We start from the raw sequence: 12,088 nt of genomic DNA on the forward strand, positions 1-12,088 counted from the left end.
TGTAGCTATTAATATGCACATTTTCGAACAAAACATAAATGTATTGTATAACATGAGTTTATAAGACTGTCATCTGATGAAGTTGTTCAAAGGTTAGTGATAAATTTTATCTCTATTTGTGGGTTTTGTGAAAGCTACCTTTGCGGTGGAAAAATGGCGTGTGTTTTTTGGATATTGTGGTGAGCTAACATAAATATTGTTGTGTTTCGCTGTAAAACACTTAAAAAATCGAAAATATTGGCTGGATTCACAGATGTTTATCTTTCAGTTGCTGTACAACATGTATTTTTCATAAATGTTTTATGATGAGTATTTATGTATTTCACGTTGCTCTCTGTAATTTTTGGCTTTTTTGGTGCCATTTATGATCATGGCACCAATGTAAAACACAGGATTTGTAGCTATAAATATGCACATTTTCGAACAAAACATAAATGTATTGTATAACATGATGTTATAAGACTGTCATCTGATGAAGTTGTTCAAAGGTTAGTGATTAATTTTATCTCTATTTGTGGGTTTTGTGAAAGCTATGTTTGCGGTGAAAAAATGGCGTTGTGTGTTTGGCTATTGTGGTGAGCTAACATAAATATATATTGTGTTTTCGCTGTAAAACATTTTAAAAATCGGAAATGTTGGCTGGATTCACAAGATGTTTATCTTTCATTTGCTGTATTGGACTTGTGATTTCAAGGAAATTATGTTATATGATATCCCTGGGCTAGGCTATGCTAGTCAGCTTTTTTTGATGAGGATGATCCCGGATCGGGAGGGGGGTCGGTAGAGGTTTTAAGAAACTGACAGAACTGTTAAGGCTCATGGACTGATAGGAATTGAAAAAACTGTATGGTTGAAAGAGATGGGGCAAAAGGAGTGGCTAATAAGTCTGGCTGCACATCTGACTGGCTGACTTAGCTTGGCATGGCACCAATGTAAAACCAGGATTTGTAGCTATAAATATGCACATTTTCGAACAAAACATAAATGTATTGTATAACATGATGTTATAAGACTGTCATCTGATGAAGTTGTTCAAAGGTTAGTGATTAATTTTATCTCTATTTGTGGGTTTTGTGAAAGCTATGTTTGCGGTGAAAAAATGGCGTTGTGTGTTTGGCTATTGTGGTGAGCTAACATAAATATATATTGTGTTTTCGCTGTAAAACATTTTAAAAATCGGAAATGTTGGCTGGATTCACAAGATGTTTATCTTTCATTTGCTGTATTGGACTTGTGATTTCAAGGAAATTATGTTATATGATATCCCTGGGCTAGGCTATGCTAGTCAGCTTTTTTTGATGAGGATGATCCCGGATCCGGGAGGGGGGGTCGGTAGAGGTTTTAAGAAACTGACAGAACTGTTAAGGCTCCATGGACTGATGAGGAATTGAAAAACTGTATGGTTGAAAGAGATGGGGCAAAAGGAGTGGCTAATAAGTCTGGCTGCACATCTGACTGGCTGACTTACTGCAAATTGAGAAAGTATGTGACTAAACTCAACAAAAAGAAGAGGAAACAGTATTATGAAGCCAAGGTCAATGATATAAAGAATGAAATGATGGCCAGAAAGACAAATTCAATTCCATCTTTCATTGAATCAGATGGCTTATCCATCACAAAAACCATTTGATGTTGGCAATAATTGTAATGATTACTTCATTGGCATAGTGGGAAAACTTAGGCTGGAAATGCCAACAACGAACAGTGTGTCACATCTGCTCCTGCCACGCCCTCTAGTGCTTATCCGGTGTCTCATTGACCTGCCGCCACTCCCCCAGTGCGCTCTTCCTCCCCCTCTCTCTCTCTCTCTCTCTCTCTCTGTGTATGTGTGATTGTGTGAGCGGAGACAGGTGTGCTGGAGTCAGAGCAGATCCCCACCAGCTGCAACCTGTTCCATAATCAAGACCTCTACAGACACTCAGCACTGCCACTTCCACACTGCCAGAGCTCAGTCAGTCTACGGTTCTAGCCGTGTGTTACTATTTAGATCCTGTTATCCTGTTGTGCCTGTTTTCCTTGCTTGATGCTGTTTTCCTCTTCGCAACAGTTCTGCCCGCTCTGACTCTGGTCCCTGTCTCCAGTCCGACTTCTCGTCAGTCCTGCTATTCTGTCCTTGATTCCCCACTCTACGCTCCCTTGGATTCTCCTCCGGATCTGCTTACCCTGTCCCCACACCTCTCGCTCCAGCCTGAGCCTCCGCACCTGGTTTCTAGCAACCCGCCTGAGCTTCCCCTGGCCTGCACTCAATCTTCCCCCCGTGTTTCAATAAATACCTTGGTTACCTCATCCCAGTCTCCTCGTCTGAGTCTGCTCTTGGGTTCACCTGTTCCGCTATCCGCGTGTAAGCAGTTGAAGTCCATACATAATACTCATGTATAAAAATAACTAATAATGAAAGAAAGAGCATTGGCAAGTTAGAATTTTGTAAAGTTAGTGTGGAGAGGTGGAAAACTTCTCGATCAATAGTGACAAACCTCCGGGCATTGACAACTTAGGAGGAAAGCTACTGAGGATGGTAAGTGACTCTATAGCCACTCCTATCTCATGGCCTGGAGGGAAGCCAAAGTCATTCCGCTACCCAAAAGTGGTAAAGCGGCCTTTATTTGTTCTAACAGCAGGCTTATACAGTGGGGCAAAAAAGTATTTAGTCAGCCACCAATTGTGCAAGTTCTCCCACTTAAAAAGATGAGAGAGGCCTGTATTTTCATCATAGGTACACTTCAACTATGACAGACAAATGAGAAAAAAAAAATCCAGAAAATCACATTGTAGGATTCTATGATTATTTTGCAAATTATGGTGGAAAATAAGTATTTGTGTCACTCTACAACAAGCAAGATTCTGTCTCTCACAGACCTGTAACTTCTTCTTTAAGAGGCTCCTCTGTCCTCCACTCGTTACCTGTATATGGCACCTGTTTGAACTTGTTATCAGTATAAAAGACACCTGTCCAAACCTCAAACAGTCACACTCCAAACTCCACTATGGCCAAGACCAAAGAGCTGTCAAAGGACACCAGAAACAAAATTGTAGACCTGCACCAGGCTGGGAAGACTGAATCTCAATAGGTAAGCAGTTTGTTTGAAGAAAATCAACTGTGGGACGCAATATTAGGAAATGGAAGACTACAAGACCACTGATAATCTCCCTCGATCTGGGGCTCCACGCAAGATCTCACCCCGTGGGGTCAAAATGATCACAAGAAGGTGAGCAAAAATCCCAGACCCCACGGGGGGACCTAGTGAATGACCTGCAGAGAGCTGGGACCAAAGTAACAAAGCCTACCTCAGTAACACACTACGCCACAGGACTCAAATCCTGCAGTGCCAGACTGTCCCCCTGCTTAAGCCAGTACATGTCCAGGCCGTCTGAAGTTTGCTAATGAGCATTTGGATGATCCAGAAGAAGATTGGGAGAATGTCATATGGTCAGATGAACCAAAATATAACTTTTGGTAAAAACTCAACACGTCGTGTTTGGAGGACAAAGAATGCTGAGTTGCACTCAAAGAACACCATACCTACTTGAAGCATGGGTGGGAAACATCATGCTTTGGGGCTGTTTTCTGCAAAGGGACCAGGACGACTGATCCGTGTAAAGGAAAGAATGAATGGGCATGTATCGTGAGATTTTGAGTGAAAACCTCCTTCCATCAGCAAGGGCATTGAAGATGAAACGCGGCTGGGTCTTTCAGCATGACAATGATCCCAAACACACTGCCGGGGCAACGAAGGAGTGGCTTGTAAGAAGCATTTCAAGGTCCTGGAGTGGCCTAGCCAGTCTCCAGATCTCAACCCCATAGAAAATCTTTGGAGGGAGTTGAAAGTCCGTGTTGCCCAGCAACAGCCCCAAAACATCACTGCTCTAGAGGAGATCTGCATGGAGGAATGGGCCAAAATACCAGCAACAGTGTGTGAAAACCTTGTGAAGACTTACAGAAAACGTTTGATCCGCTCCTGTATTAGCCAACAAAGGGTATATAACAAAGTATTGAGATAAACTTTTGTTATTGACCAAATACTTATTTTCCACCATAATTTGCAAATAAATTCAAAAAAAATCCTACAATGTGATTTTCTGGATTTTTTTTTCTCATTTTGTCTGTCATAGTTGAAGTGTAACTATGATGAAAATTACAGGCCTCTCTCATCTTTTTAAGTGGGAGAACCTGCACAATTGGTGGCTGACTAAATACTTTTTTGCCCCACTGTAAGCTTGCTGCCAGCTCTTAGCAAACTGTTGGAAAAAATGGTGTTTGACCAAATACAATGCTACTTCTCTGTAAACAAATGAACGACAGATTTTTAGCATGCTTATAGAGAAGGGCATTCAACATGCACTGCACTGACACAAATGACTGATTGGTTGATAGAAATTTATAAGAAGATTTTGGGAGCTGAACTGTTAGATTTCAGTGCACGTCTTGCTCTTTATTGTAATCAGAGGGCTAATATGAATACTATTCATGACAGTCTCTCTTGGCTAAGAGTTGAGGAAAGACTGACCATGTCACTTCTTGTTTTTATAAGAAACAATGTGTTGGAAATTCCAAATTGTTCGCATAGTCAATTTACACACAGCCCTGACACACACACTTACCCCACCAGACATGCCACCCGGTTCTTTTCACAGTCCCCAGGTCTAGAACAAATTCAATGAAATGTACAGTATTATACAGAGCCATGAGTGCATGGAACTCCCTTCCATCTTATATAGTGCAAGTGAACAGCAAACCTGGTTTCAGAAAACAAATAAACACATAGCGGCACAACACCTCTCCCATGTGACCTACTTGTTGTGTATATGTACTGACATGTATATTGCATTTGAAAAGTATTCAGACCACTTGACTTTTCCCACATTTTGTTACGTTACAGCCTTATTCTAAAATGGATTCAATCGTTTCCCCCCCCTCATAAATCTACGCACATTTCCTTTTATTTAATTTTTAATGTTTCATTTAACCTTTATTTAAATAGGCAAGTCAGTTAAGAACAAATTCTTATTTACAAGGACGACCTATCCCGGCCAAACCTGTACGACGCCGGGCCAATTGTGCGCCGCCCTATGAGACTCCCAATCATGGCCGGTTGTGATACAGCCTGGAATTGAACCAGGGTCTGTAGTGACGCCTCTAGTGCTGAGTTGCAGTGTCTTAGACCGCTGCACCACTCAGGAGCCCAACAATGCCCCATAATGACAAAGCAAAACAAGGTTTTTAGAATTTTTTACAAAAAATAAAGAAAATATAACATTTACATAAGTATTCAGACCCTTTACTCACTACTTTCTTGAAACACCTTTGGCAGCGATTACAGCCTAGAGTCTTCTTGGGTATGACGCTACAAGCTTGGCACACCTGTATTTGGGGAGTTTCTCCCATTCTTCTCTGCAGATCCTCTCAAGCTGTCAGGTTGGACGGGGAGCGTCGCTGCACAGCATTTTCAGGTCTCTCCAGAGATGTTCGATCAGGTTCAAGTCCATGCTCTGGCTGGGCCACTCAAGGACATTCAGAGACTTGTCTGGGATCCACTCCTGCGTTGCCTTGGCTGTGTGCGTTGGGTCGTCGTCCTCTTGGAAGGTGAACCTTTGCCTCAGTATGAAGTCCTGAGCGCTCTGGAGCAGGTTTTCATCAAGGACCTCTCTGTACTAGTCTCAAAGTCTCTGCCGCTGAAAAACATCCCCACAGCATGATGCTGTTAGTACCATGCTTGACCGTAGGGATGGTGCCAGGTTTCCTCCAGACTTGATGCTTGGCATTCAAGTTCAATCTGGGTTTCATCAGACCAGAGAATCTTGTTTCTCATGGTCTGAGAGTCTTTGGGTGCCTTTTAGCAAACACAGAGCAGGCTGTCATGTGCCTTTTACTGAGGAGTGGCTTCTGTCTGGCCACTCTCCCATAAAGGCCTGATTGGTGGAGTGCTGCAGAGATGTTTGTGGTGCTGGAAGGTTCTACCATCTCCACAGAGGAACTGTGACCATCGGGTTCTTGGTCACCTCCCTGACCAAGGCCCTTCTCCCCCAATTGCTCAGTTTGGCCAGGCGGCCAGCTCTAAGAAAAGTCTTGGTGGTTCCAAACTTCTTCCATTTAAGAATGATGGAGGCCACTGTGATCTTGGGACCTTCAATGCTGCAGAAATTGTTTGGTACCCCTCCCCAGATCTGTGCCAAAAAACAATCCTGTCTTGGAGATCTACGGACAATTCCTTCGACCTCATGGCTTGGTTTTTGCTCTGACATGCACTGTCAACTATGGGACCTTATATAGTCAGGTGTGTGCCTTTCCAAACCACGCCCAAGCAATTAAATTTACCACAGGTGGACTCCAATCAAGTTGCAGAAACATCTCAAGTATGATCAATGGAAACAGGATGCACTTGATCTCAATTTCGAGACTCATAGCAAAGAGTCTGAATACTTATGTAAATAAGGTATTTCTAAAAACCTGTTTTCACTTTGTCATTATGGGGTATTGTGTGTAGATTGATGAGTAAAATGTGTTATTTAATCAATTTTAGAATAAGCATGTAATGTAACAAAATGTGGAAAAAGTCAAGGGGACTGAATACTTTCCGAACTGATAGATGCACACATAAAATACATGTTAATGTTTTTAAATGTATGTAAATTGTAAAGTATCTTGTCTGTAACATCTTTTTCGTTAAATGGTGACCAATTGGGGTTACCACTATGTTAAATCAATTGGCAATAACAAGTAGTCATCATGTATGGTTGTCATGTACCATACAGTGCATTCGGAAAGTATTCAGACCACTTGACTTTTTCCACATTTTATTACGTTACAGCCTTATTCTAAAGTGGATTAATAAATATAACATCACATCAATCTACACACAATACCCCATAATGACAAAGCGAAAACATGTTTTTAGATTTTTAATTCAGACCCTTTGCTATGCTTATTCAGACCCTTTGCTATGAGACTCGAAATTGAGCTCAGGTGCATGCTGTTTCCATTGATCATCCTTGAGATGTTTCTACAACTTCATTGGAGTCCATTTTACCACAGACTAGTGAAAAAAGTACCAAGCAATGATATATATTTTTATTTATATATTTTTTTCCTCTTCCTCTAATCACCATTACTATTATTTATTTATTTATTTACTGTTCTTGTTTATGTAATTATCTCACTTTGATTTAGCAACAGTGGCCTTGTCATTCATGTTAATAAAGTATATCTGAATCTGAGAGAGAGAGGGAGAGGGGGAGATAGAATGAGAGAGAGCAGTAACACCAACAAGATATCTTTCTCCCTTGTGTGTGTGTGTGAGGACTCAGTAGGGGTAAGTGGGCGGTGCTGGCTTTGGGAGCCCATGGGGCAGGGGCAGGATTAGGGGCTGTGACGGGCAGACTGGAGAACAAAGGGGAGCCTGTGTGGACTCAACAGCACTGGGTGACCTGTGGGTCACTAAGCCCTCACACCATGAGCCCTCCACCACTCAGTGAGCGCCACAGCCGGAGCGCCACTAATGCCACACTGCCCTTTCCCCACACCACCATACCCCCCTCAGCATGAAAACCTTCACTCACTACTTACTGTTGCCCCCCATCGTATACATTGATATACAGTGCCTTCGGAAAGTATTCAGACCCCTTGACTTTTTCCACATTTTGTTATGTTACAGCCTTATTCTAAAATGTATTAAATAAATAAAAATCCTCAGCAATCTACACACAATACCCCATAATGATAAAGCGAAAACAGGTTGTTAGACATTTTTGCAAATTTATAAAAAATAAAAAACTGAAATCATTTATTTTAAGTATTCAAACCCTTTGCTATGAGACTCGAAGTTCAGCTCAGGTGCATCCTGTTTCCATTGATCATCCTTGAGATGTTTCTACAACTTGATTGGAGTCCACCTGTGGTAAATTCAATTGATTGGACATGATCTGGAAAGGCACACATCTGTCTATATAAGGTCCCACAGTTGACAGTGCATGTCAGAGCAAAAACCAAGCAATGAGGTCGAAGGAATTGTCCGTAGAGCTCCGAGACAGGAATGTGTTTTGACACAGATCTGGGGAGATCATTCTTAAATGGAAGAAGTTTGGAACCACCAAGACTCTTCCTAGAGCTGGCCATCTGGCCACTCAGCAATCAGGGAGAAGGGCCTTGGTCAGGGAGGTGACCAAGAACCCGATGGTCACTCTGACAGAGCTCTAGAGTTCCTCTGTGGTGATGGGAGAACCTTCCAGAAGGACAACCATCTCTGCAGCACTCCACCAATCAGGCCTTTATGGTAGAGTGGCCAGACGGAAGCCACACCTCAGTAAAAGGCACAAAACAGGTCGCTTGGAGTTTGCAGAAAGGCACCTAAAGACTCTCAAACCATGAGAAACAAGATTCCCTTGTCTGATGAAACCAAGATAGAACTCTTTGAGACTAGTTAGGATTGAGGGAAAGATGAACGAAGCAAAGTACAGAGAGATCTTTGATGAAAACCTGCTCCAGAGCGCTCAGGACCTGACTGGGGCGAAGGTTCACCTTCCAACAGGACAACGACCCTAAGCACACAATGCAAGAGTGGCTTTGGGACATGTCTCTGAATGTCCTCGATTGGCCCAGCCAGAGCCCGGACTTGAACCCGATCTAATATTTCTTGGAGACCTGAAAATAGCTGTGCAGCGACGCTCCCCATCCATCCTGACAGAGCTTGAGAGGATATGCAGAGAAGAATGGAAGACACTCCCCAAATGTAAACAATTTAATACATTTTAGAATAATGCTGTAACGTAACAAAATGTGTAAAAAGTCAAGGGGTCTGAATACTTTCCGAAGGTACTGTACATATACAGGATGTGGAGCAAATACAAAATTGACAGAGCTCTTTTGATACTTATATGTTTTATACAGTGTCTAACGTGATTAGAAATATGCACATTACATCAATACATACACAGAAAATACATAAAAATGTGGTGAATATTTATATTTCTACTTCTCTTTTGTGATACATGTAAATAGAGTGTTTTTTCAAAAATGCATGCTTTTGTAATAATGCATAGTCTAATTCAGTGTTCTAGTGGAGACTAGTAAGAGTTGGCTACTAAAACAGCAAAATTCAGAATAATCAGGGTTCTGTAACGGTATGCAGCACAGGTCCGCTGCTGCCTAGATGGCGCTGTCTTGCGGAATGCACCTTGCAGTCCACTGTGTGTGGGGTCTGCACCGTAAGGCATAAAAGCGCTTGTCGAGTCGTTGATGGTTAGCAGCATAGCACCCCATCTCGAAGAAGCATAGGTCGAACCTTGCCTTTCCACGGTTTAATTCACATATTTATGATATTCATCGTGGACTACCGGGCGCATGTTTTTTGCTGGTTGAATAATCTCAAACCTCGCAATTAAAGTGTATCCCGCGGCATGTAGTTAGCGTGCTGGCTAACGTTACCGGCTTTGCGCCAGGGCAGGAGTGAAGACCAATCAATCACCGGGTACCTTCACCGCTAGTTTTTGTGTAACGGTACAGTGTGGTGCTGCTGAGGCAAGGGAAAAAACGCAGCGGTCACCGGTGACTGGATCTTGTGGCGTGAGCACCAATGCAGTCTAGAAAACACGGCGAATCCCAGTCACCGGTGTAAAACACGGTGTGTAAAATACGTTTAGTAGCCCTCGAACCAGATTATAATAATAGATAGGTCGCTAGCTTGATAGCAGGACAAGTGCAACGCAAGGATGTTGCAAGTGCTGGCTTGCGGCGTCGTAGTTTTTCCCGGTCTCTTCTTCATCTTTCGGAGAGTACTACCTTCCATTTTCAAACAGTGGACCGATGCCGACGTTGTACTGGTCAGCGAGAGGTAATTATTAATGTCCTTTCTTTATGGTATATGTTTAACCCTGGAGAAGCAGTAGCTGGCCCTAAGGCTATGCTAGCTAGTTAGCTGGCTAGCACGGTCGTGCAAGCTGATAAACAAATTGAGTCTTGAGCTTGGCACAAGGTTTTAACCGAATTATCCACATTTGCTCTTTCAAACAGCACTAAAATATATTATTAGATTAGACATTATTTGTTTGTAAATTTGATTTGTTATAATGGCCATTACATGTCGTACCCGAAAATCTTATTGTAGGCAGCGTTATCATAACGGTGGCTAACCCAGTGAATTACAACATAATAACACTTTGGGAATATTGCTCCGTTTTGGTCAAAATTACACACTCACATGCGCAAGGGTCAATTCAATGCTCATTTGAAGCCTGTCACTCTAGTTGGGAACCCTGTCACTCCAGTTGATAATCCCCGCCAACCTCGAGCGCTGTGGTGGCTACTGAGTTATGCAATGTAAAGTGCTGAACTATACTGAGCGGATCGCTTGGCCTTAATAACGCTCTTATCAATTCGGTAGTAATGCTCATCTAACGAGAAAAAAAAATTGGGACAGGTGTTGATGCCTCAGGGGCTACATTCTCAGTAGCCCCGTAAACTCGGTTTAAATGCCTCCAGTTTGCTACAATGTCACATAGCCCGTGTGTTGATGTTGTTTTCTTTAGAAGAAATTTGACGTTATCTGTCTGCAATAACGGCTATAGGATAAGTTACTGATAATAATGCCCACCAGCAACATAATGAATTGTTAATTCATACGCTTGTTTTACGATCTGTTGGCCAGCTACTGTATGTGTTGTATTTATTTTACCTGCATGTTAGAAGTGCCAGTGGGTCAGTGAGCGTCTGGATAAGCTGCAGGATGTGTTGCTTGAGTTGTTCTATCTCTGGCGGTATCTTAGCCAGTGACATGTTTTACAGGTTCTATTACAAGATTATACCAGACCCTTTCTGCCCTACTTGGGCTCCCACGTGGTGCAGTGGTCTAAGACACTGCATCTCAGTGCTAAAGGCGTCACTACAGACATCATGGTTCAAATCCAGACTGTATCACAACTGGCCGTGATTGGTAGTCCCATAGGGCGGTGCACAATTGACCCAGCGTTGTCCAAGTTTGGCCGGTGTAGGCTGTCATTGTAAATAAGAATTTGTTCTGACTTGCCTAGTTAAATTAAATATATAAACTTTATATTGGAGAACGGTATTGACCTTGTAACACATTTTACTCTTATTGGCCCCAACTGTTGTGAACAGTATTCGTCAGGTGTTTGTTTCGCTTGGGTAAAGTGGTATGTGTTATCTCCTCTGCAGCTGCACTGTGAGTAGGGCTGTTTTGAAGGCCTCCTATTTTTTACATTTTAAATTTTACCTTTATTTAACTAGGCAAGTCAGTTAAGGACAAATTCTTACTTACAACGACAGCCGTGTTGAGGGGCAGGATGACAGATTTTAACCTTGTCAGCTCAGGGATTCGATCTTGCAACCTTTTGGTTACTAGTCCAATGCTCTAACCACTATGCTACCTGCCACCCTTACAGGTGGGTTCAAGGCCCACCACCATGACAGAACATCAGATAATTCATTCCCATGTACCCACACTGTTCGAATCCATGCTTTATGTAATAATCTAGGCCTCATATTAATTATAATATGGTAATTTTGTCAACACGCTTATCCAATGAAACATACATTTCAATATATATTTACTACCGTTCAAAAGGTGTGGGGTCACTTCGAAATGTCCTTGTTTTTGAAAGAAAAGCAAAAAAAAAAGTCAGTTAAAATAACATAAAATTGATCAGAAATACAGTGTAGACATTGTTAATGTTATAAATGACTACTGTAGCTGGAAACGGTAGATTTTTTAATGGAATATCTACATTTATACGTAACCATCACTCCTGTGTTCCAATGGCACGTTGTGTTAGCTAATCCAAGTTTATAATTTTAAAAGGATAGTTGATCATTAGAAAACCCTTTTGCAATTATGCTAGCACAGCTGAAAACTGTGGTTCTGATTAAAGAAGCAATAAAACTGACCTTCTTTAGACTAGTTGAGTATCTGGAGCATCAGCGTTTCTGGGTTTGATTACAGGCTCAAAATGGCCAGAAACAAAGATCTTTCTCATGAAACTCGTCAGTCTATTCTTGTTCTGAGAAATGAAGGCTATTCCATGTGAGAAATTGCCAAGAAACTGAAGATCTCGTACAACGCTGTGTACTCCCTTCACAGAA

At 42.0% G+C, this 12,088-nt stretch overlaps 2 protein-coding genes across 2 annotated transcripts in view; one reads left to right on the plus strand and one right to left on the minus strand.

Annotated features, from left to right (window-relative positions):
* Positions 1–10,727, minus strand: part of LOC111951063 (uncharacterized) — a 29,633-nt gene extending 18,906 nt beyond the window's left edge. The window contains exon 1 of the mRNA XM_023969046.2: positions 10,665–10,727. The gene's annotated coding sequence lies outside the window, so the exon portion shown is untranslated. The remainder of the gene's footprint in view (positions 1–10,664) is intronic.
* The window catches only part of LOC111951062 (ceramide synthase), a 47,582-nt gene continuing 44,704 nt past the window's right edge, over positions 9,211–12,088 (plus strand). The window contains exon 1 of the mRNA XM_023969043.2: positions 9,211–9,824. Coding sequence (XP_023824811.1) covers positions 9,703–9,824 — 122 coding nt within the window. The 5' untranslated portion in view covers positions 9,211–9,702. The remainder of the gene's footprint in view (positions 9,825–12,088) is intronic.

This window comes from Salvelinus sp. IW2-2015, linkage group LG23 (assembly GCF_002910315.2).
Source record: "Salvelinus sp. IW2-2015 linkage group LG23, ASM291031v2, whole genome shotgun sequence".
Lineage (NCBI taxonomy): Eukaryota > Metazoa > Chordata > Actinopteri > Salmoniformes > Salmonidae > Salvelinus > Salvelinus sp. IW2-2015.